The sequence below is a fragment of the Vidua macroura genome, chromosome 3 (assembly GCF_024509145.1).
Source record: "Vidua macroura isolate BioBank_ID:100142 chromosome 3, ASM2450914v1, whole genome shotgun sequence".
Lineage (NCBI taxonomy): Eukaryota > Metazoa > Chordata > Aves > Passeriformes > Viduidae > Vidua > Vidua macroura.
In genome coordinates, this window is record NC_071573.1 from 35,580,064 (window position 1) to 35,606,870 (window position 26,807).

At 41.7% G+C, this 26,807-nt stretch overlaps 1 protein-coding gene across 4 annotated transcripts in view; it reads right to left on the minus strand.

Moving 5' to 3' along the window:
- Nucleotides 1-14,279, minus strand: part of PLCB1 (phospholipase C beta 1) — a 354,560-nt gene extending 340,281 nt beyond the window's left edge. For 2 of the 4 annotated variants that reach the window (XM_053972198.1, XM_053972201.1), the window contains exon 1: nucleotides 401-745. In XM_053972198.1, the coding sequence (XP_053828173.1) occupies nucleotides 401-499 (99 nt within the window). In that variant the 5' untranslated portion in view covers nucleotides 500-745. Of the gene's footprint in view, nucleotides 1-400; nucleotides 746-12,736; nucleotides 12,849-14,180 lie in introns of those variants that run through there. The other 2 variants (XM_053972200.1, XM_053972199.1) reach the window with 2 other exon arrangements.
- Nucleotides 14,280-26,807: the final 12,528 nt, after the last annotated feature.

Below are 26,807 nucleotides of genomic sequence, written 5' to 3' on the forward strand. Positions count from 1 at the left end.
CGAGAGGAGCAGGAGCCAGAAAGAAAAGGAAAGGCTGAGAGGAGGAGACCGGAGATGGAACGAGAGAACAGGTTGAAACAACTATGTTACGAGGACAGAGGCGGCAACACGCACACCGAAACGCGGGAGGCGGGAGAGGAAGACGCTCGCGAAAGGAGCCAGCCCAACAGAGCCCGCACCGGCCAAGCGCAATTCGACAGGAGAGCCCTAGGAGAAAGTTTGCCCGGCATTCAGCCGCCGGTTCAACGCCGCCGCTCGGCTCGGCAGCACTCGGCGGGGACACCTCTGAGGCCGCCCCGCACCTGCCCTCCGCACCGAGCGGGGCAGGGCCCGCAGCCCTCCCGCCCGATCGCTCCGCAACCCCGCCGCGCCCCTGCCGGGGGAAGCGGGGGCTACTCACATCGTCCCACTTGACGAATTTGACGCCTTTCTTGAGGGTTTCGGAGACGCAGACGGGCTTGAGCTGCAGAGCGTGCACCCCTGGCTGTGCCCCGGCCATCTGCACCGCATGGACGCGCTCGCTCTGCCCCCGGCGCGGAGGAGCCGCGAGAAGCGGCCGCTGCAGGAGGGACGCCGGGGCGCCGGAAACCCGGCAGAGAGGCCGGCAGAGGCGCCGGGAGCGGGCAGGGAGGCGGCTGCCCGGGCGGCGAGGGCGAGAGGCTTCACTGGCGCTGGCCCAAGGAACTGGCGCGGCAGCAGCCGGGGCGAGCCATGCGGCGGCACATCCTCTATATACCGCCGGCCCGCCCGCTCCTCTCACACACACGCACGCACGCAGGGCACGGAGCCGCGGCGCTGCCCGCTCCGCTCCCTCCCTCCCCTCTTCGCCGCTCCTCCTCCCGCCCCGCCAGGCTCGGCCCCCGAGGTTCCCCCGCGCCCAGGGCAGCGCCGGCGGCGCCGCGGCGCCACCTCCCGGCCGCCACCGGCCGCCTTCCGCCGAGCGGAGTCACGGCCGGCCGCCGCGGCTCCTCCGGCAGGCAGAAGGACGGCAGGAGACGCTGGGAAGGGGAGAGCCGCCTCCCTCCGCGGGAAGCACGCGTGGGGCTCCGGTACCGCTCCGAAACGCTCAGCAAGGGAGCGAGGGTGAGTGTCCGTGAGTCTCGTCCCACTGAGAGATGCGGCCAGGAGCGCTCCCGCGGGCCGCAAAATTCCCGTATTGTGAATCTCACAATGGTTGCCATTGAAAGGGACCTCAGGAAATCACCCAGCCCAGCGTCCCTTCCAAGGCAGGTGACACAGGAACGTGTCCAGGTGGCTTTGGGATGTCTCCAGAGAGGGAGACTCCACCGCCCTTCTGGGTAGCTGTTCCTGTGGGAAGTGCTCTGCCGCCTTCAACGCAGTTCTCCCTCCTGTTGAGTGAAACTTCTTGTCTTTTAGTTTTGAGGGAACAGTTTTGGCAAAAGCAGAGAGCACTGACTGAGCCTGCATAGTGATGCCAAAAGAGGAACAACTTTTAATTGAAAGAGTAGCACAAACATTCCCAAAGCTTCATGCTTTAAATACACAGAAAATGCTTTACCACAGCTTTTTGATCTCGTAATATGAAGAGGCTTCCTCAGAACAAAGGAATGTGACCTTAATTCAGGTTTAGGTATATTCAACTCAGAAAGCATAAAGATGGCAAAACATCCTCTCACCCAGCAAAATTCTAAATCCAGAGGTTTTAAGGAAAATGTTTTTAAAGAACAAAGTGCTCCATAAATGACCTCTCTGTTAGAGCCCCTGTGCAGTCAGAGATAAAACATCAGATGATACAGCACATGAGATTTCTAATTTCTCTGTAGGGGTTTTCAACTGACGCTTGGGATTTAGGGGCAGCAGGCCAAATTTCTGCTACAGACAAAGCAAATGACACAGAAAAAAATGTCTTTGTATGTATTTTTAACTTAGTACTATTTTGAAATACAATTCCTCCAAACTAAGTATTTTTTCTTCAATCTGAGTGTGGAGATGTTAGTTCCATTTTTTTTTTTTTTAATTAAAAAGCTACAAAACTAGCATATTGGACTGCTGATTTGCTCTTACTATGAAGAGTTGCTAAAGCTTTTCCTCTGGGCCTTTTCCAGATTCTTCCCCTTCAATGAAAGACTTTTGATTGCCTTTAGTGGGAGGTGAATCTGCTCCTTCACCATAGCCTGTGCACACAGCGGACACATTTCAAGGCCAATTAACCCATTGGATCTATTTTTTGTTCTTATTAACCTTCCCTGCAAACGTGGGTGCCACATCAGTCAGGATGAAAGTCTGCTCTCTCCCTGCTGTGCTGTAATTCCCAGTCATTTGCCATGACTTAAAGCAACAATAACCAATTCTGCCTTTGGCTGCACTGACGGATGGGGTTGTTCCATGATGGGGGAAAAGGGAGAGATTTTCAGGGCTATTTTCACAACTGCCTTTTCATCTCATCTCATATTGCATACAAAAGAATGAAAATGCTACTAAAATCCCCAGAAAATAAGAGCAGAGAGTACTGATGCTACAGTACTTACTAATGATCCTTTAAGCTCTTGCATTCCCAGTAGTCTACTGAAATCAGATCTTGGGAAGATGTAAACCTGCCAGGGATGGTGGCACTTCTGTGGCAGTTCTCAACAAACCCACAAATCCCACTTTCACTTGACCTGGACTCATTTACAGTCTTTGTTAGGGAAAAACAAATCACAATTTATGATACCTCAGGATTCTTGATGAAGCCATAGGCTCTCAGCAACCACTGACCTGAAGATGGAAGAAGTGGGCCTATGGATAAGGATAGGCTCTGATACTGGTACATACTGGTGCCTGTCATTACAGAGATCAAGTTTTGTCTGGAGCAATTCTGTGGTTTTTCAGACTTGAGTATTTTAATCTGATAGTATTCGTCTGAAGAGGAACACACCTTTCATATGGCAGGTATCTAATGAATTTTCCATCAAAAGGAAGAAGCGGCACAAAAAGAAATGGGATTATGCCTGGGCCTTTTAAACAACAGCTCTGGAAAGTGTTTGTGATTCAGCCTGTGCTGAAATCCTAGACGCTGTGAAATCAGTGGGAATTTTCGTTTCAACCCAGATAGCTGGCTCATGTGTTACTGCTATTGCTTCACTGGCATCTGCTGCAGCAAGGAGCACATTTCTTGGTACCTAGTACATACTGCAAACACAGATTCAGAGCATGTCTCAATCTAGTTCCTTTTCCACAAAGCTTGGGATCAGAGACTTGGAAACCAGCTCCTCTCAGCAGGATTGTTACATCCAGAAAGAGTACAAAGATCTTGTCCTTAAATGACTGGACCAAGCCTTGCAAAAGAAGAACCAGACACCTTCCTCCAAGGCCTCAGTTAAAACATCTAAATGCTTATCTTCTATTTTTTCTTCACTCAACCCCTTCCAGTTCTAAGAGTGAAGGAAAGATGTGGTGTCAGAAAAAAAACCCACTCAGCAATAGGCTTATTTGAGTGGTTATTCCAAATCATACAAATCAGATGTGATACCTGCTGGTCTCATGTTGCTGGCAAGAACTATTTCAGGATACTTTCATTTCTCTAGGTTCAAAAATCTCAGCCTACACAGTCAAGGATTGCCTTGCATAGATAATACAAGTTGTTTGAATGCAATATACCCATAAAGCATTATTTTTTATATAAGGGGCTTAGTACCAATATTTCATTTACAGGGGAATAATTGAATACACAATGTTTTACATACACATCTGGATGTGTGTGTAAGCAAATCAGGAAAGGAGCAATAACTGATTTAAATAACAGATGGCTTTGACCAAAGTCAAATGAAGACACGGCAAAAGCTACACAGAAAGACTCTGTGAAATGATATGAGAAATGCACTAAAACCTAAATTTACTGTTTTAAATTTGAAATATATATTAAATCTCTGTTTTGCTTGCTATTCTGAGTGTATTGGTGTAATTCTCGATTTTGAAGAGAAGCAGGGGCCTCAGCCTTGCAAATGCTTCACTGCAATGGTACACTGAACATACTAAGAGTTAAACATAAGTGTTTGCAGGATTTGGGATTAAAGCTATAATTCTGGTGAAGCTGAGTTTATCATCCTTACTGCATTTTAAATTGGGTCAAATTGTACTCTAATTATCAGTGGGAGCAGTATCATTAAGGTCTATGGAACAACTGTGGAAAACAAATACAGAAAATGTGACCCTCTCTCTCATTAAATCTCAGTCCTTCTGCCAAAAAGCTACTTTCACGTCATGCAGACAGCAAAGCTCACACCTGACCAAGGAGACACGAGTGCCACAAGGTGTGGGGAAGCTGCCTTGTGTGCTAAGAAATGCCACCTTCCAAATGCAGAAGACACTCATTTACTGAGAGAGATCATCTGCTAATTCTTCCATAAGCTGATGGCCAGAGGCCACTGGAATCTGTTTATGTTTCATCTGCTCCCTTCACAAGTTGCCATACACACAGAACAGCAGTCAGATACAGCCTTTATTTTCATCAGTGAGCCTGATAACTTCTGTGGCACAGCCACTCAATCAGGTGACTCTTGAAGTGTGAATATAAAATTCTGGCACACAAACCACCACCATAGCAACAAAGACAGCCTGGCAACAGCAGCTGCTACACAGAAATGGAAGGGGAGGGGAATCTTGTACAAGAGTCCATTTCCTGTTGAAATCATCTTAATTTTTCCATCACATCAGAATCACAAATGTCTTTAAAATACTGAGAGAATAAAGATTAATGCACAGTAATGGAAATTATGACACAAACAGTGTCTTTGTGTAAATCAAGTGGCTGGGTCACTGCTACATTCACTGGGACCATGTTTTATTTTGGATGGATTTTGACCTGATGCACAGGTGGCACCTGTGGAACTCCATGTCACCGTAAACAGTCCACAATCCTCCAGAAAACGCCCTGTGTGAAAAAGAATGAAGCCTGGTGGTTTGGACAGAAGATGCTGCTAGCAGAATTCCTCACCCACTGAGACCTCTTACCCTACTCTTTCACTGGGGATGGGCCCTGCTTTGAGTGGCCCTTCCCTGATGCTGCTCCATCCTATGGGCCCCTCTCCATGTCCCTCAGCAAGCCCTGACACTCCTTGCCTACTTAACCTCTGCTAAAAAAATCCCCAAACTATTACCAGAAGAACCCAAAATTGCCATTCTTGCAACAGTTAAAATGGCAAGTTAAAAGAGTCAGCTAATGCATTCCCTAGGAAGTGTTAATTCACCTTTTAGGTACTGTAATCTGTTCTTGCTTCCCTGTTCAATTTACAGCATAGTACATTTTTTTACAGATTGTTAAAACCAGTCCATAAAACATTTAAGAATGTTGAAGTTAATTATGAACGATTTCATGGCCTACCAGGTTTGTTAAATCACAGGTGGGGTAAACTGCCAAAGGTCCACTGACTTCCAAGCTGTGCATTTGTTTATCCCAGTAACATATACACCTTTGCCTTTTTTTGTTCTCTTCCAACTCTTAACTTTTGTCCCAGCTGCATAGGCAGATTAAAAGCCTCTCAAAAGCAGGCTCTCACCTGCTTTAATTTACATCCAAGCTGAGCTGTGAGGTGAACTAAAAGACAAAAATATCAAATGGGCTGCAAAGCAGAAATTGCCTTGAAAATCCCCAGCCCTTTTGTAGAGCAGAAATTATGTGCTCTGAATGAGGTAGCTGCTGCATGAATGGAACCTCTGTGCTTCATGCAAAGAGAAGAATGCTGGTTTGTGCTTTTCTTCGAGTGTCTGAAAATTACAGAAATCTCATGGTATCTTTCAGAGGCACAAAGATGCTTCTCTATTATGTATATGCCCAGCATGCACATAATGAGTCAGCATACACTTTCTCTGGATTGCCATCCATAATTCCCACAAAGCATTTACATGTATTGCTGTGACAGAGCAATATTTAACTAACAGCTCCCAGCTGTATTTCCCATTACCATGGTGGACTCATGTCCCTAATTCATCTTGGCCTAGCTTACAAGTTTGGTACAGTTAAAAAATATATATATTCAAGCTGGTGGCAGGATGATTTGTCTTTAGAAAGATGGGAGATTATGAGTCTGAAAAAGAGTACATAGATGTGGCCCAATCCTCTTTCCTTAAACTCAAATGAATTCATCTTCAGGTCCTTCTAGATGGCTTTTGTCCTTTTCTTTCCTAAAGGCAAAAAGCCTAGCATACACATGCCCTGGATTCTGGAGATCACCAGGGCTTGGTTTAAGTACCCTAAAAATTAATACTCCTGTATGCCAGCAGGAGTATTTCATTTCCATTAAGCATTTAGAGAAAAAATGTTTACAACTCATTCAGATGCTAAAAAGTTAAGGAGAAAATTTGTGTTTAATTTTTTGAATGGGAAACTCAATATATCTTCAATTTTTAGATTTCCCAATTGCTGTTTTATCTCTTGATATTCCTAAATTAATACAAAAAGATTTTAATGGCATACCTTCTCTTGAAGCAGGCCACTTGAAACTTTTATGTCTTTCCCACTAACACTTTTCTCTAAGCTCATTTCAGAAATATTCTTACAATAACCTCTGTGAATCATCTGACTTTCATTACAATTCTGGGTATTTTACAGAACCTGCAGTTGTAAGGGGTGAAATTCCACAACTGACAAAACATTAGTCAGAAAGCAATAGGACACCATTTATGTAGCTGAAAACACTTGCTTTCAGCTATGTTTCAAAAACTTGGAGCAATTTTCTCGTGATGTAGGTCTTTAAGCCACATCTCCTGCAGTGAATTGAAACTCTTAATGGCAAAAAAAAAAAAAAAAAAAGAAGAAAAAAACACCAAACAATTCCCAGTTACTTTTCAGGGAAGCTGAAAAGTTATTAATATTGCTAACCTGAATAAAGCTCTGGTCATTAATAACAGGTGTAATGGTAGAAAGGATTCAGCCTCCTACAACCTATGAGCTGTCCCAGCCCAACTTCCAGTGTCTAAGCACAGCAGTGTCCTCCATAACCATAAAGCTGAATAATAAGCTGAAAAAAATTGTGGCCTATCCAAACTCTTATGGTCTTATCAATATCTGCAATAAGCATTTTCCAACATGTAGTGCATTTTCTTGAAGAAAAAAATAGAGCACCCTTCATCAGAAATGAACAGTTTTCTGGATTTTAGGTGAGAGCTACAAAGCACAACATGCAGCTTCAGGAATGGCTCTGCTGATGGTCTTGTCACTGTGTGGCAAGGAAAAGCACTAACTACAGCTCTTGGCTGTCTGGGAGGCAATGTGCTCTAACAGGATGCCTGCTGAGCAATCAGAAACATCACTTACCAACCAGGAGACATTGAGACACTGTCAGAGAAAGGGAGGATGTTCAACAGGGGAGGAAAAATGCCTTTTGTAAGGCCACCATGGGCTACATCTTGATATTTATCAGCAAAACACTGCCAGGAGGAGGAAGAGAGGGAGAAACAGCACTGTCTCTATTCCATAGCACTGCAAGATCACCACCAAAGTGCTGATTGCCTTACTCCCATTTTGTATCAGCTATTCAGCTCCACAATACCCAGAAGTCCTCTTGTTCCAGGAACAGTGAGAAGAAAAGGACTAATAGGTTAAACTGAAAGACCCCAGTCATACTTTGGTTGAAGTCATTCCATGAGCTTTGGTGGAAGTTCAAAAAGGCACTCTGAAAGCAAATAAATTATCTTGCAATTATCTTTTTTCTGAGATTATGCAACAATTTTGATGAAACAGCTGATGATGAATTTAAGTTTCAACATTCATTTTCCTAGTAGTCTTGTGAACACATAAAGGTCATGACATATAATCTCAAATAAGGAAAAGCAATTATTGTAAGGAAACCTTATGTTTCAGAGCAGCCATCAGCTAAAGAACTTCGAGCAAAACAAAGCTGAATGAAGATCACAGGCTATAATAAAAAACACCTCTTGACTTCTCTGCACAATGAGATTTGCAGCAATCATAAGGAATACTTGGCACAGGTGCTCATTTGAATTAACATTCCCCCTCCAGTGTTTATAAGCAGGCTATCTGCTTATAAAATTCATCTGAATGTAGATGCCAATTAAAGAAAGTACATTTTTATTTATTTAAGAAAAGACAGAATAATAGACATTATTTGCTTTTAGAGTATCAAGAATATGTTCAAGGATTTCTACACTTGTAATACACCAGGGATTCAAGCAGGAGTGCAGCCTCCTTTTGTACACACACATTTTTAGCAGTTTGCAGTGTTTGTTACAGTCTCAATGACACAAAGGAAGTGTGCTCAGAGCAAGGATTATCACTGCCCCAAGAGACCATAATCTTACAAGAAGTCTTAGATAAACTGAGACCCAAGTCCAGATTTCCAAGAAACCTAATCAAGTAGTGTTTTCTCTGTTCTCCTTCATGCCTTACAACTGATAAAACAAAACAAAACAAACAAAAAAAAAAATAGATGTTTTAGATATGATACAATAGCAAGAATCAACCGAGCAGTGTAGGGAAAAGATCTTGTGAGTAGCATTATATAAATACCAATTGAAGAGTAGTGTTTAATAAATAGTGGTACCAAGTGTGTCAATAAAATTCTAGTCATTGATGCCATCTCAAAGCTGGCACAATAGGAGCTATTATTGAAGAAGGATTTAAATTAAAGCACAGCTGCCTTGCAGACTAGTTCAGAAATGCACTTAAAATAGAAGGGAAACAGCAATGTGATTTCAGCTTGGCATTTCAAACAGAGTCACCACAAATTCAACAGCATGAGCTCGTCACTACAAAGCCAGAGCAATACAGTCCTGCTTCAAATCCAAGTACCAGATCACACTCAGCACTGATCCTCCTTGGCACTTCAGTGATTTCCCTTGACCTGTAGGTACTGATTTCCTTTCAGGAAAGATGATTTTCACAGACAGAAGTGGGACATAGGAGCTCAAAAGACCCTTAACATGGGCCTTGTCACATGCAAATTAATGACTGGAATCCATTTTTACAGGAGATGCAAAATGCTGCCATTTGACTGTATTCTCACAAAGGCAGGCTCCACAGTCTGTGAAACAGCCATTCCAGAGTCAGAGCTCCTTGCCTTCCCCTGCCACTGTTCATCTCTGAAAACCACCTTCTCACTCACCTAAAAAATGGACACAGCTATTACCTGATAAGGGACTTGCAAGCTACAATGAATATCTAATTGTACCATGGAATATTGCTAAAAAATGCCAGCTTCATTGTAGAAAAATATAAAAACACACCAAATTTTGGCACTGGAGACACAGGCATTGGTTTGGGTCCAGTTTTCTTCCCTGGTGGAAACCTGCTTCCCTCTATTCTTTTTTGTGGAAATAGTCAGGCTCTTCATTTACATAACAAAGTGTGAAGGTGAGGGACTCAATCCCCAGATTCCATGCCCTCAGGATCAGCTCTGTGGCCTTGTCTCGTCTGTGGGTGAGGGCTCTGCACCTAAGACCCCCCTACTTAATTTTTCATCACCTTCCTACACTGGGGATGCCCATGTACACCTCAGCCCATGCCCCAGTACTTCGCCTAAGATCATTTCACTTTGTGCTAGAAGTCTTTCAATACCAGATTGTTAATAGGAGGGAATAATTCCAGTTATGGTGGGAGCATGGAAAATGTTTGGAGCCACCGAGCAAGTTCAAGCCAAACTGCAAAGATCCAAGACTACAGAAATTGCTCAGAGCCCCAGGAGGATAATCCAGCAATGCTCTAACATCCTATCACTCACCAGCAGGAAATGGCCAACTTCCAATATGCCACTGGGGTGCCAGCCTTCTTCATTTCCTTCCTGAACTGCAATTCTATTTTGAAATATAGTGGATCTCCACAGACTTCAGCTGGAAGAGCTTTACAATTCTCACATGGTGGGCAGATCACTGTTCTTCAGTATTGCATCAGCCTGAGCAACTTCTTACTCACATCTGTTCAGATTTGGCCTCTCTGGGAGGGTGGGCATTGAATTTGTGGAGCTTTAGGAAACACTGGTTTGCAGGCACTGAGTGACCTGGGCAGCAAATTTCCAGTGTGACTCGTGGCTTGTTTCTGGCAAGGCAGTGTATTCTGTACTCTCAGCTACTTTTATGTGCTTCTGATTCATAAAATGGCTTGGAAGGGACCTTAAAGACCATCTAGTTCCACCAAAGCTAAAAGTGCAATTATCTGACAAATACAGTTTGTCCATTAAAACAAAAAGGCATTTCAAATAAAACCAGATACTGCTGGTGGCTGAACAATTCTGGTTTTTTTTAATCGGCTGTTCTCCGGCACAAATCTTTTGTAATAACTAGCCTTTTGGGATAGCATTTTCTGAGCATACTGTATTGCTAGGTATTTAACAAGAACATTTGGTATGGAATTTTCTGAGGTAGGAGAAAATGAATTGGTAGGCTTTTTCCCCTTTTTGTGAATAAAATAAGTGTTACACATATGTAATCTATGCATGTATACATTCCTAGTTATATTTAACTAAAAATGTTGTTTGCAGCACAACATACAAGTATTCCACATAGACATCTCACTGAAATTTTCCTTCATTTTCTAAATCAAGCTATTTGCAACATTATCCCTTTCCAACAGAAGGAACACTTGTTTTCCTCACTGCAACACTTAAATCCTCAAGCCAAATTACAGCTGCTTTTGCCAACCTCTTACAACTAATTTCTGCCATTAAAGAACCAGCCAGCTACACTGCAGCACAAACCAGTGGATAAATCACAGCTGAGAGCAGCTTATGAGGCTGTTAGTGCAGGAAACCACCAGCCACTACTTCCCAAATGAAACAAAACCCATCAGTTCTTCATCTCCTCCCTCCTGGTTGTCAGGAAGCACCAATTGACCCCTGGCCACAGCCCCTCTTCTTCCCTGTGACCTGCACCTATCACTTCCCAGGCTCCTCTCCAAGTCACCAGGAGGTCATGTTTTCATCTCAGCAATGCACAGCTGTTGCATTGTCAAAGTTGTGCCTGCATTCCCAAATAAAAGTGTTCTTGTCTCACCAATCAAGTTAAAGTCTGAGTGAGAGGCTGCCTGTTAAGATAACAGGGAGATATATTTGGAGTTACTTGACATTTTGGCAAAAATGGAGGATTCATGCTTGGGTAGCACCTACCACGTGAAATAGCTATTTGAATTTGGCCTGTACTGCTTCTAACAGTTTAGTGTCAAGAGGCTTTTCTGCATAACTTTTTTCTTTAAAACATCTCAGCTTAGAAAACAGACAGGATTTCATTTTTGCTTGAATATATAAAGTTGCAACGAAGAGTCTTAACCCCAGTGAAAGACAACATCCTTTCTAAGAGAGAGACAGCCACAGCTCTTCTCTAATAGCAGCATTTCTATGTCTGAGGGAAGGCTATTAGAAAGATACTGCCTTGCAGTGCTATAAAAATGAGTTAAAAGCCATCTTGCTGCTAGGTATTTTATATCTACAGCTACTCAGAAAAAAACCTGTCATCTCAAATTCAAGAGAGGGAAATGTTCAACACGTCTTCATAGGTGGAAAATGAAAAAGGAAAGGTTGCTTATGCATAATATATAATATCACCAACAGGTTTCAATATATGAAAATACTGTTTAATATTTAAAGGGCTATTATGTGTCCCCTAATGCCAAATGATGCAAGGTCAGCTGTGCATGAAAAATAATGACATTATCAAGGGAACTGTTTCTGGTGAAGATATTGTGGCAATAATGGAGTTGCTGTCCTTACATCTTTGGACATGTTTTCTTTCTAACTCCCTGATCTTAGGTGTTTAATTGTTGGCAATAAACACAGACATTTCTGTGCCTTTTCTGCAGGCAGACTTTCAGAAATGGGTGTGCTACATGCATAGAGACTGTGCTACACTCCATGGATTTGTTCTACTGCAGTATTTACTCCGTAAACGCTCTCGAGGGCTAACGAGGTTTGACACAGGGGCAAACCAGGGATGCTTTGTCTGTGCCATGGCATATAAATGAATTTCCCCAGACACACCGAGATCACAAATGCAAGATAACAATTTCATTTCCCACTGCATTACTGCTCATTCTTGATTAGCTCTGCTTCCTTTACCTGGATCACACATTTCAGTCAAAAATTTGTTTCATACTTCAGATAAGCAGCTTTGTGGGTAAAATCTGGCTGTCTGCAAAACACACTCAAATTGCCTCTCCATTTGTAATTTAAAAGCCAACCATTCTGAAACAGCTAAATCCCACAGGGAACAAAGAGTAAGGTATCAAAGTGCATGTGGAATGCTGCCAGAAGCTCTAAAGGAACTGGACTATCTCCACACCTCCATCTGCCCTTCCTCACATCAGTGAGCAAGAGAAAACTTTATGTTCTTCTGTACCAGTTTAACCCACCCCAGCACATAGAAACTGCTTGGATGCCCACAGGTAAAGGAGAGGCTGCATTTGGAAGCTCTGCCTCACAGGCCCTCTACACAATTCTGGCTGGCTATGCCAAAACAGCTCTGGTGCACTCCTAAAAACATATCAAGCTGACACTGCTGCATCCAAGAGTTCAGTCTCAAAGATGTGCCTGATTTCACAACATAGTCAAATACACTGTCCAAGGCAAGGGAGTACTCACCCAGCGAAGACAATTCACAGGCTTAGTAGCAACTGTTAAATAGCCCAGTAATAAAGGAATATAGCGATCTTCAAGCCCTTGTGCAATAAAACACCCTATTATTTGTCTAAATTCAGGAGTATGGTTGTTATAAATGTAACTGCCATGGTTTGTGATCCATTAGTGAACTATTTTATATAAACCACTGTAATAGCTTTATGATTTACACTCACTATTTAATACTCTTTCCATCAGCAGCATTTTGGCAGTGATTCTCATTGCAAGTGTTCAGTGGAGAATAATTTCCTTGCAGTCGGTAATTGCCACCTCTCAAACAATTTCAGCCTTTTAGTATCAATTTTAAGAGAACTTTATGAGGAGTCACATATAAATATTCATCAAGTATTGTATTACAAATACAACTGGTCCAGCACAATAGATCAGATTAAAAGAAAAAGATCCTTCCTAATTACAGTATACTCCTAATATGAAAGAAATTATTAGGGTATTTCAGAAGGAAGGCTCCTAGTAATGGCACCTGCATTTCAGTCAAGCTTATTCTCAAATCAAAGTCTTCGTAGGGTAATTCTAACATATATTATTTTTACGCTAGACTTACAACATGTTTGCCTTGTTGAAAGTAAGGACTTACAACATGTTTGCCTTATTCCAGGGTTCAGCCCTGGTGTTTTTTATAAATCACTTTCGCCTGAAATCTTCCTTAAGGACAATAAAGTCAGAAGCTAATGTAAATGTGAATAACTGGTCAGTCAACAGGCATTTACAGCAGACAAGTCTTGCATAGAACATCCTAATTTAGAACATTTGGTAACTGATGTTGCTTTTTGTCATCTTTGTGACATCCCTTCAAAAATGCAGGATATGTCTCTCAAGGATCCATGCTCGTATGGAATGCTGAGTCACCAGTCAGTGGCTAACCCATAGAAGATACCATTCCTGTTTAATGCCACTTATCAGAACAATATGACCAACTGGCAAAGAAATGTGAGCCAGATTGCAGATATTCCTGTTCTACTGTCAGCTATCAAGGTTACAGTTTTATTCCCTACTTTACATGTTTATGCTGACATGAACAAGAAATGTATTCTAATATACCATTCTCCTCCCCAAGCAAATAATTTTAATACATAATTAAAAGTAAACATTTAACATTTGCTTAGAGTATAAACAGTTTAAATACCCAGTTAAAATGTTGAATGTTTTTTGTTAGATACTTCTGAACTTATAACACAAAAAGTAGAAATTTGATTTCCTAATTCTTTTATATGCTTTTTGAAGAGACAATTTTCTCTAGAATTTGTTCACTTGGCATTGTTTAAATAAGCACAAAAACCTACTATAATCACTGTAAAACAGCTCAAAGTAACAATCTGCCTGTGTGTAGCTAAGTGGGATTAAGTAAGCACTGATCTACATCAGCACGTGCCCTGTGCTTGTGATTTGACCAAGACTTTCCCAAGACCTCTGACACTCAGTTCAGGATCCCCTAGGAGCGTCCAGGTCTTCATGAACACTCAATGCCAAAATATCCAAAGGAAAACACAGCCAGGTATTTAACTGCATTGACTGCATGAAGAAATTTAGCTCTGCTTTGCATGCTGAACTACTCTTTGAGCTAAATTAACTACTCAACATCTGATTTACCATCCAACCCACCTCAAAGATGAGAACAAGCAGCTATAATTGAACCTAAATTTGCTTTAGAACACTGAGTTCTAGAATCCTTCTCCTGATTTCCACATTCCACTGGCTGTGTTCTCGCTGGTGGTACACCAAAACATCACAATGCAGGACTTGAACACATCCTAGCATGCAAGCACCCCACCAGGGGGGATCCCTACTGGCCACACCCTGAACTGAGAGTGCTCTGCCTTGCTGGAAGCTACTCCTGGTGCCCACCACAGAGGATGCTCAGCCAAGGACAGGTGGGAAGGTCTTGATGCCACAGGAAAGCTGCTGGCAGTGCCAGATCCACTTCTAGTCTCTTCTGCTCTGCTTCAAGTTTTTTATGACTTTTTTTAAAACACTGCTTTGCCATCCTTTATTTCAGAAGTCTCCTGGTCATTCTAACTGCAGGCTGCCTCACTTTCAGAAAAGCAGTTTGGGAGCAATGTGCTCTGAGCCAGCCACACACCCACTGATGGAGCTGCTCCTACCTTGGCAGGTGGAGCATCCAAGGCTCTTTGCCATGGGCAGGCTGAGCCAGAACACCATGATCCTGTAACTTTTTGTGGACACTGACATTTATAAACAAACCTGAATTGGTTGAGTAATATTGCAGGCAAGATATGATATATATGATATTAAGATATCATGATTGGTTATTAAGATATTATGATTGGTTTTTCTAATTTGTATTTTCTTTAAAAAGCTACAGATTTTTCCCAGTGACCTTGTACAGGTCTCCTCAGCCTCCTTTGGACTGCTAAATATTACCATGGCTAATATCAGGTTTATTAAACCACAAAGTTCTGATGTTTCCAGCATCCATGGGATGTTTCAATATCCAAGGATCTATTACTAGTTCTGACAGCAGAAAGAGAGCTTTTCTTTCCCTTCTGTAAAATAGCTAGTGACAATTTTGAGGTCCAGCATGCAAAGCTGATCATCCACGAATCTGTCTTTCCTTGCAGCCATGCTTCAGGTCTTTTCCCTCCTCCCACCTTCCTTTTATCCACTGAAGTGAATGCATGCCTTGTTCTCAGAGTGCTCGCTCCTCACACAAGTGCCTGAAAAGCAGTGGGAATGCTAAGTGCCATGTGAGATCATCTTGAATAGGATTGAGCCTGAAAGCTCTTCAGAAACTCAGATTTACACTTGTAGCAAAAGAATATGAAATATGTCAGGTCCAGCTACTCTGACCACTCATTTATGCTAATGGACTTTGATAGGAACTTCTCTCATCAACACTTTTTAATGCTTCTTCAGAGTCTTAATAGGCCTAATAGTGTGGGGAACTGAAAGACAGCCAGATGAATTATGCTTTCACAGTAACATTATCCTGTCATTCTCTCACTGTTCTAACTTGAAATCAGTACCTCAGGTTAGAGTGACCTCAAATGCACATCAGAACCTGAGCTTTTTAGCTTTCATTACAACTTCCTTTATTCTGCCCATACAATTTACTCCAAAATCTGCTCTGTAAGAGAACAGGAATCAGACTTGAATGGGAATAGGAATAGCCATAGCCATGTTGACTAGAACAAACAGCATTTAATGAAGAAAAACCATTCACCCAATGTCCTCTCAGAGCAAAGTAGTGACTGTCTCAATAAAGCACTGAACTAGATCCCAATACAGTTGGTTCGTGCTGCCCCAATTTTCCAAAGATACATTTACTTAAAAGCAAAATACAGACTGCAAGAGACTTCTCAAAAAGCTCTTTCCTCACACAATTTCACAGATGAAAAGGAGAATCAGAGCAGTCACAAATGATACAACATTTACCAGCATTGCAAACAAGTAGAAATAGAAAGTGACAAAGAATATAATCCCACTGGCAAGTGCAATCATATAGTGAAATCACACAAAGAGGAAAAAGCCAGACTTTCACACCCATGGCAGTCCTGAGCCTACAGCAGAGCATATTGGAGGAAGGAGCTAAGCAAGAAGCTCCAGAGGGTTTTCAGACATTCTGTGCACTCCTTTAAAGAGGCAGGACTGCTGGTGCTGAGCACAAGAAAAACAGAGCATCAAGGATCCTCATCTAAAGCTGTTCTTTCTCCCTTTGGTATTACAGCACTACAAGTTCATTCAATAAATCCATAATTGTTATTTTCCCAGAAAGAGAAGAGAAACTGGCTTTATAAGAGTTGCATTCCAAGAGTCATAGGTAATTAGCAAACAGAAAACTGTCATAAGGTTTTGGCAAGCCCAGGCAATAATGACTCATAACAACAAACTTTTTAGCCAAGGAACTTTCTATACCTCTCTCATCCCTCCTTTCTGTTACATTGTGCAGCCTCCAACTTTCCACTGTCACCTGCAATTCATCGTTTCACATGTTTGGAGTCCTCAAGTCAATAAAAAATGGGTAAATCTATTAAAATACAAGCCCCCACTCTCCTGGCAGCTGTGGGTCCTTGCTAAGCAGGATGTTCTCAGTGTAAGACCCAATGACAGGAGGCATCCATTTAAAGTTTATTTGCTCACCTCTAGTATCATATTAATATCCAGGGAATCAAGTCCTCCAATAAGGCAGAATATTCTTGGATTCAACTAACCCACTCCTTATTTCAGAAACTCCCTTTTGGAGATAAAGCAAGGCCTATAAAATGGATCACATTACAAAGGTAAACAGTTTGAAGTTTAAATCTGATTTTGGTATTAACTTTCACTAAAAAAAATGGCTTCTTGTAACTATATTTCATACCTGCAACAATTGTATTCTGCAGACATACAAGGGTTAATTAGTTGTAATTACCCTTGAACAATGTAAAAATGCTACGTAAGTGCTAAATGCCATAAACTTCTCCAATAATGAAATGGCATAATTCCCAGAATTGATTACAACTTCTCCAAATACTATGCATAATGCATATAATACACAGAAAGGTCCATCATCCATTATATACGGCCTTGAGCAGCCTGGAGAACACATATTAGCGTAAGTAATCCACTATTTTGTTCTCCTTAAAATGGCCCAGAATTAATAGATCATAAAATATGTATCTTTGTTCTCCCCTATCTTTGCTTGCACTCAGCATGGTAATAAAAGATGTTTCTTTAATATATGAATTATGCACTATATATGACTATGAACTGTGAAAGGCTCACATGCAGCAAGACTAAATTGGCTTTCATTCAGTTTAGACAAAGTGCAAAAAGAGATAATAATAGGAGTAACAATGGTGTTCTGATTATATAAGTTCTACCTCAACACTGTGTAGCAACACATAGCTTGGGAACATTATAGGAGTTAACAAGTTACCACATGATTGGGCATTATCCCCACACTTGCAAGGAGCAAAAAGAAAGGATGAAGTGAATTAAATTGCCCAAGATTAAATAAAGGGCCAGACTGAGCTAGAAACACGCTCAGTCTTATAATTTGCTGGTTACCAGTCACACCTCCAGCTCTCGTATCAAAAGGATTTCCTTTCTGATATAGCTATTGTTGTATCTTGTTATTTGTCAAGAATTAACATCTCCACAATGGTCACATGGAGAGACAGCTCTGAAGGAAGCCACTATTAATATTAAAAATTCAGACAGCTCAGTTTAACAGCAGCAAACAAGACAAAGCACACCAGAATGTGTGTGCAACAGGAACATAAATGTTTGTGGGAAGAACTCTGTAGCAGTAAGCTCCCTGGACTATCAAGGCCAATTAAAAAAAAAAAAAAAAAAAAAAAAAAAACAACCCTGGAAGAAAGGAAGCATAGTCTGGGAAGCTCTGCTTTTATTTCACTTGCATGATAACACAAGAAAATCTGGTGCCTCAATCATGCACAGTAACTTGTGTTTATAATAACTGCAGACAATAAGGGCTCTGGCGGCTGGGAGAGACTCAGTTTCTAAAATAAGACCATAAACATTTGTGGAGCCACACAAAAGCAATATTTCCTCTACCAACTTAAATTTCTCTTCTTGGGCAGCTGTCACTGGCAGGAAATTTTGGGGATAGATTTTCTTGACTTTGCTTCAGCTCTGGACTACTTCCCATGAGTTCTCTAGGACCCTCATTCACACCACTAGTGAAAAACAGCACAGAGACACAGAAGGTGCTTGTTAAGTTGCAGTGGCAAAGACATCTCATTAATTTCAGGCATTCTGAGTGCTGGAAAGGAAGAACAGGACACAGGAATCCTCCTCCCATCCTTACTTTCCACACACCTGCCCATTTGCTGTCCTGTCAGAAGAAATGGGCTGGAAAGGAACCTGAGCACCTCCTAAATTCCCCTACTCCCCTCAGTTTGTATCTGTAGTTAAGAGCTGCTACATGCTCACGCTCAGAGTGGCAAACCTTAAGAGCAGGAATTATTTAGGCTTATCTTCCTCAGACTTTTTCTCCTGCTTAAGTTCAGCCGGACTGGTGCTCCTTGCAGGGTGTCCTGAGTTTGCAACTGTTGGCAAAGCAAACACCACTCCAGCCTGACTGCTGTGCTCAGAGGGGAATGTTCATCCCAAGTGTCACCCCAAGTGCCCAGAACACAGACAGGAGCAGCACCTCTCCCACCTGCTGCAGGCAAGGCATTGCAGCCTGAGCTGGGCACTGCTGGTGCCACCAAGGCAATTGATCCTTCATGACTATTTGCTCCTTGGCTTCTCTGAGGATTCCCAAAGAAGTCAGGTAATGCCAACTGCACAGCTCCTTTGAGATGTGCCTCCCATCAGCTATTTGAACCTCACTATTTTCAGGGAATACTATCAAATAATACTTTAATTTGCTTACAGCTTGCATCTCAGCTCAAATGAGAGCTAAGAGGAGCAGCTGAGTCACTCAGATTGCCCTGATCCCTGCTACAGAACTGTTTGTAAATCCCAGCTTAACAGGCATCTAGTGAAAACTTGGCAGACAACTTTGCCCAGTGGCAAAAAAAATAAGTATCTATTTAATACTTGGAACATTTGCAGTCTCCAGACAGCTGACCAATGAATACTAAGCTGTTTTTCCCAAATATGCAATTTGTTGGCAGTCTCCAAAGGGTTAAGGGCTAGATTTAATTGCTAATAAAATTGAATAAAATATTCTCAAAGGAATTAATGGGAATTCTTTCAGGCTCCACACTCAGCTAAACCAGTTTTTAATTAAGCCATATTCAATAAATAACATCTAAAACAACTGTACTGCTTTCTTAAGGCTTACTAAGGAAAGGCTGATTCTCAAAATATTTTTTGCAGACTTGCTGACTGCAACATAGATGAGGTTGGACAGTAGAATAAAGCATTGATTTTAACGAGATCAACCTTGCTGTGATAGCTTTGATTTCACTTCAGTTAGGCCCGGTTTGCAGCGGATGAGAATATTTGAATATTTTATAGCACTCTGAGCTGATCTCCATGCAGTAATGCAAGAGGCTCTTCCTTACACACAGACTTTCTTTTGGTACATTTTCCAATCCAGCATGGAGAGGCTTTTGAGCACTTGGATCTGGGACTCAGTTCTGTTTGTGCAGAGCCTGGCAGAGTGCAGCTCCAGTGCACAAACAGGGCCGATAGGTACTGCAGTAACACAAACCCAAGTAATTTACTTACATTTCACACATCTTCATGTCACAAGGCAAATACTTCTCCTGCCACGTGCCAAGAGTTGCATGCAATATCCTTCTGACTCAGCATGTGTGAGAGGCAGCAGAGACCTTCCTGACAAACCATATGGCACTTTTATTTATAAAGTTGTGTACTTTGAGATGTACTGACTGAGAACACGCTTATAAAAACAATTGTGCGGTCTAGAAACACAGAATTAATATGGTGGGAAGTGGGGATAAAATGCACCCAGGCTCCAGCTCCCTTCCCAGCTCCAGCACAGTCCCACTGCAAGGAGGCATTCAGCCAACAGCTGTATCTCCAGCCAGGTGTGCTAATTCCAACTCATCCTAATCCTCTCACACCCTGCTCATACCCTCTGCTATCAGCTATGAGTCACTGCCACTCTGAGCTCCCCTCCAGCCTCTCTGACCCTGACAATCCCTGAAGGAAACAGGACTGTCATCCTGGAAGCCAACATGCTGCCCGGGCCATGTGAGCTGCCAGCCATCGACTGGGCAGCTAATTAATGCATTTAGCTGCACTAATGAACTAAGCAGCTCATTAGTGCAACTGCAACAATGATTTGTGTACAGTAAATACTAGCAAAGTTCTGCAGTCCTATACTAACTGGATTAATGACTGCTCTGCACAAGGTACAAGGGGCAAACACAATGGAATCCCAAGGATCTTCTTGCTTTTTATTTTCTGCCTATTTACATAAGTCCTTGATGTCAGGACCTAGAGCACCTCCCTCCCCCCTAAACTTCCAAAGGCTGATCAGCTCTGTGAATAAAGCTGGGAGCTGCCTCAACAGCTCTGCTAAGTTACCTTGGGGAGGGGTTCCCCCCTTCCTGCCCTCAGCTCCCTGCTAAGCTGAGGTTCTCACCCTCATGCCCTGCCTGGGGTCTGTCTCAGATGTGTCACACAGCCATGCCCATTTCTGGCTGTGGAGCCCCTTGATCCAAACCCTGATCCACAGACTGACATCCCAGCTGACCACGGCCCTGTCCCCAGAGGGACCTGATGTCCTCAGAGGCAGTGGGACAGGGTCTGGCTGACAAGGAATGCCCAGAGCCTGCAGCTCCTGGTTCCCCAGCCAGACATCAGCCCACACTTGCACCTTGATATTTAGATTTAATAACTGTATGACAACTTATATATACACATTTCCTAAATGTCTCAGAAAATTATCTCAAAGTAAGAAAACTAAGAAGTACCCAAAGGGCATGTGCCTCTTAATTGGAATTTTAAACTTCAAGAATCAAATAGTAGCTCAATTGCTACTCTTAGCATCTTAGTACATTCAACTGGAGAATTAAATTTTATTTCCTATCAAAATAAATCCACGGAGGCTGGATTTGTTTCCAGTTGAAACCTATTGTGACTTGCAGTCAAAACATGACATCCACTCCATCAACCATCTGAACTGCAAGCAGGAACATTTCTGTTCTAAAGAAAGTCATATTTCCATCAGCTTCAGTTGTGTGAGCAAGGCACTCTAAAATAGCTGCTCTTCCTGGTCCAACCGGGCCACAGCAGAGTTTTTCAGAATGAGCAGCACTATAACGGGACCATTTCTGCCTTTCTAACAGAAAGAGTTTCTCAAAACACATTCTGCACAATAAAAGTCACACAGTTCTTTACTCAATGCCAATAGTAATTTTTCTCTTGCTCACACATTTAGGCAGTTTGCTTGCAACCTTTCCAAATTATTTCTGCTCCAGGAAGAACAGTGGATATTCAGTGCTCTTTAATCACAGAATAGCTGGGAAAGCACAATTAAAATGAGGGGTAAACAGTGGAGAGTATCACAGAAGCTGCAGACTTCTAAGGGACTGCCTACCACTGCTGAAATGCACTCTAATTCACTTGGGAAACTGAGTGCTCATTCCACACCTGAAGCAGTCAATATGCTCACAGCCCAGGTCAATTGCTATCCATGCATTGGTTCTGTTCACACAGTGCAGGATTTGATGGCAAGCACCTCACAGCAGCCAGTGGGGGAGTTGGCTCAAGGGACCTGCTTTTCCAACCCTCCACTTCCTGGCAGCCATAGATGGCCAAGGCACCTGTACTCCAGAGGGCCCAGGTTATCCCAGCACTGCTCCCTGCTGCTTCTACACAGGGAGCCCTGTCTGGGTCCCTGTCAGTGCCTGCCTAAGCCAGCCATGAGCCTTTGCCCCTTCCAGATACTGCAGCCTTTTCAGATCAGACATTTTTATCAGTGGCAATCCAGTAAAAGTCAGCTTGGCAAGCCCAGTTTTATAGCCCTGATCCTCCTGAAATCACAGAGGATCTGTCACTAAATCACATACAGGCATCCATTCGATTTTAGCATCACCTTCATGGAAACTCAGGGAAAGGTCTTCATGAGTTCCAACAAGTGCTGAATGTCTTGTCACCTCAGATCTGTTACAGATCTGAGCACACCAAGGTGAGAGCTGGGCTGTCAAAATCACCGTGGATGTCAGAGGAGGAATGCAAATTTCTGTTCCTGGGCCATCCCAGCACCATCCACAGAGAAACTAGGAATGTCCTGGATGCAACATCTAGGGATGTGCCAGGTGCAATAAATATAATAGATACATGTTGTAATAATACATATATGTAGTATAATACATATATGTATTATTACACCATATATCATATCTATTGTATGTATTATATATCAGTGCAATACATAAGTACCATGTAAAAGCCAATCAGTGCTGCTAGAAATAGGCCCAGAAGAGTCACATCAACACTTTGAAATCCACCAGGCAGCAGCCATGTGTTGATTGTCTAAGCACTACCAGGTGTATTAGAAAAATTCCAGAGTGACATAACAGAAGGGAAAAAATGGAGCCTCAACATAGACAGAACCAGCAACACTTTTTTACAGTTTTGTTTGCACTAAAGGCTCATTAAAACAGGAGGAAAAAAAGTGTTTGTCGTTTTGTCATCAGACCTAATACTAGTGTGAGAGCACCTTCAAAGTGGATATCTTGGAGAAAAAAAAAACATTAAGAGTATGTCTCAGAGTATGCACCAGGAACTGTAGGTATAACTTCAGAGTTTTTATCAGTTGGGAATTTTTTCAATTCCAAACGGATGAGGTTAAAATAAAGTTTAGATAACCATTAATTCAAATACTACAGATTCATCCTCTGTATTTTCATCTAACTTTTCTTGAGAGCAGTCCATGAATAATGGACTTGCTAGGGTGGTTTCATACAGGTTTTTCACAGAACACACTTAGATTGTTCTAGAACACTTGTTCTCCCCCTCACAGAGACATGTGGAAGATAAGCAATTTTATAAAAATTTTCTAAAGGGCAATCCTTTTGCTTTTCAAAAACTTGGAGATGTTAAATCAGATGAAAATTAATTGCATGCAAATACATAACAGTTTCAAGATACAGCTGACCCTCCTTGAATACAGCTGCAGCTGACTTTTGTCCCTTCCAAGGCAGTCAGGAAATTACTTTGAAATCTGCTGCTAATACTTCAGTTGGGATTTTAGGACTTGAGGCTGAGAAGTAAATACATCTTTGAAGCTTGATGTATCAGGCATGAAGGCTTGAATCACCAAGTGATTAACTTCATCCACTAAAACAGCCCTGAGCCTTCACACGGAGATTTTCAACTTGTGGAATGGAAAAACCAAAATAGGATAAAATACTTGACACAGGAAAATAATTGGTAATACACTGACAGCACAAAACTTTGAGCCATGCACCTCTCTGTAATTCACAACAGAGGACTCTGTGAGCTGAGTTAATGAATCAATATTAATAAATAATTATGTCCTGAGAGTGAAGATTCAGAGAAGCCAAACTAAAATATGCCCCAGCCTAGGGACAGGTGTGTTGGAAAAGTCAGGCCAAGCCTCTGTGTGGTGGTTCAGCTGACAGAACTTGACAATAGCAACTGCACTGTCATTCAGCAGTTCTGAGCTTCCAAGAGGAAATTGTAAGGGAAGAGGGCAGCAAATAGGATAAGAAGGATTAATTTAAAATGTACATTTTATCTTTTTACTCAGAAAACCAAATGTTCAAACAATAACATCTATGCTTAAGAGATAAAGGTGAAGCTGCAGAGAAGAGCCAGAATCCATTAGTACAATGAGTGCTTCCAATTTTAGCAGTGACAGGCAGAGCCCTTCCATACAGAGGTTAGCTAAACAGTTATTTTAAGGACTCTCTGTCCTTAGTGGAAAATTAATAGAGCAAGTGTCAAAAGCCTTTCATGATTTCAAAAATTAGAACAGTCTGTCTCCACTGGGTATCTGTCCTGCACAGAGAGCTTTCACCTACTGAAATATAGAGTGGGAAGTTTATTCAACACCTGGAAATTAGCACAGCTATCCTGGAATCATCACATCCACATATCTCTATAACACATTGCATTTGAGGAGTACACTGCCTGCCTAGAGCACCATTGCCCTGCTCAAGCCACTGACATTCACAGCAGCAGAAAATTAGAATATTAGAAACACAGCCATTAATTTTCTAATTAGAAAATTAGAAATACAGGCATTTAGAAAATCACCACACACTTTGGAAGCCTCCCTTGCTGGAGAAGACACAGGCAGTTATTGAATCTGCAGAAGAAACAGTGTGCGCATTTGCCAAATTTTAACTTAAAAGCTAACTCCCAAAACTGAAGTTCTTCACTCTGTGGGGACTGAAAGTTTTGCTACTCTTTTTGGAGGAATCAGGTGTATTTGAAGATAAAACAAAGCTTACAACATGCATGGCTCAGAGGAACACTTAATGCTTGCATCTACATCTCATTTGACTCCTGCAAGAAGATGAAAAAACTTGTCTGGATGTTTCTTAGGGAATCTTATATTTATTTTCTGCATCATCTCCACAATAATCAATAGTTTTGGTACACTAATAGCAAACTATTGCTGGCATAATTAATTTAGCTGTTGTTGTTGAAAGTGTATTGCAATAGAAAGGGACATTTCATATATCATAAATGACTGGCTATTAATGCCCAAATGCCAACATTACATACAGCTGCACTTCAAGCCTCACTTTGGTTTGATTATGGGAGCAATTTATTCCTGAAACAACCAAACCTGCAAATTCTCCACTTTTTAAAAGTAAGCCTCAAGAAATCTGTTTGAAAGTTAACCTTGAAATCAGTTTTACAATTAATTTGAATTAAATTTCTATTTAGCAGCAAAAACAATTTCCTTTAAATGGCATTATGCCAAATGTAGTCTCTAATCCCTTTTCTAGTGGCAGAGAGCTCATGACTATAAAATAAGTGAGAGATCCAAAGGCTGCAGTGTACTGCAAAATGGATCCAGAGGGAAAATAACTTAATGTGGATGTGGAAATGAGATACTTTTTTCTTTTTCTCTCCCCACAGAACAGCAGTAGCTCTGCATCCAGGGGATGCTCTGCATTTTCACTCCTAAATTAAAGAACCCAGTGGTTCTTTAGTGGGTGGATGAGCACATGATGCGCCTTAATACTGAGGAACAGCACATACATTCTTTGGGATCTTAAAATAATCTCCCAAGGGAACACTGCAGTTCTTTGAGGCTCAAGACTACATGAATGCCAAATAAAGTTCCCATGTAGTGACTAACCCAGTAGCTATCCATCATTCTGCCAGCCTGCTTCCAGTTCTAATTCCCTTTGTTGTTTTCTTGGCCCACTTCTTGTCCTTTGGCTTTGCTACAGACACACATACACAATAGGAACATTCCTCTTTCCTTCTGGGAAGCTCCCACTAAAAGGTGTCTTTCAGTGGCCTTTCTTCCTCCCACACACACAGGGCTGCCTTGCCCTCAGTACTTTCACTCAGTGCTTTTCTAAGCATTTAGGGCCAATGCTGAACGGCATTTCTCCGTGTGTAGCTGTGAGCAGGTGAGATGCAAGAATTCATTGAATTCTTGTATTGTTCTCTAACTGAACTTTTTTCCCTAATTAATCTATTTTCTCTAATTAATCTTGTATTGTTCTCGAATTCAAAGAATTAGAATTCTTTGGGCATTCTAGTGCTCAAAGAATTCTAATTGTTATTCATACTTATGGGATCAACATTCTCCTATTTTTAGCTATGACAGTCCTTCAACTCCAACTGCAGTGGCCTAAGCACTTCTAAAAAATCCATACTATCACAAAAGCATGCAACACTGAATAGTGTTGCTATCCAGAAGTAACAGAGCTGCTGTGACTCGTGAGCTGGAAGAAAATCCACCAGAAGGGAAATATTCCAAGGAAAAGACAGATCTTTAACTGAAACTTTTCATGGAGACTTTTTGGCAGAAACGTCAGTTTCTGAATAAGCACTGAGTACCTGAAACATGATAGCTATTAGCCTAAAATGAAAATACAAGAGAAAGCTACTCTACACCTTTGATTATGTAAAAAACCAGGGAGAGATGACTTTGAGGCACTTTGATGACAATTCACAGCTGAAATAATGTCATCTAGGGATGAAATGCTTTTATCAAATCTCAGCTTGCCTTGTGAAGATAGGCCTAATTTACTGACCTTCAAAGCACTAATTTCTATCCTTATAGTTTGGGCATGTACATTTTCTTTAAAGAATTCTTAAAGTTTAAGAAGTTCATCCTTATCATCTCTGCTTGAACCAAAAAAACCCCAACAGAACTCACTTTTGAGCCCTACTTTATAATAATTCCATAATCTTTTTCTTTTGTAAGTCTAATTGATTACAAGTTCAAAGCTTTAAAAATGAACATGTAAGACTTCAATCTTACCAGATTGCAGTTCACCTAAATATTCACAATCTAAAATACTGGCAGGGCTATGGCCAATTTAGCAGAGCTGCAACTCTGACCCATAGTTTGCCAGTGATATCCAAAATATTAAAATCCTTGGAAACTCCCAGTAATGTAGCAATTGCTAAGAATATAAACTGGTGTTTGTGGATGCACAAACAGAAGGCAGGAATAAAAGCCTCCAGAATATATTTCCTATTTTAAAAACACAATTCTGAGTCTGATCTGACCCTGATCCCTCCTGCCTGCGTTATCCTCACGCACCACTCCTGGCTCCTCTTTCTCTCTGGTTCTTGAGATTTGTAGAACATGTAAAATTCATTCTCCTATTACTCCCACAC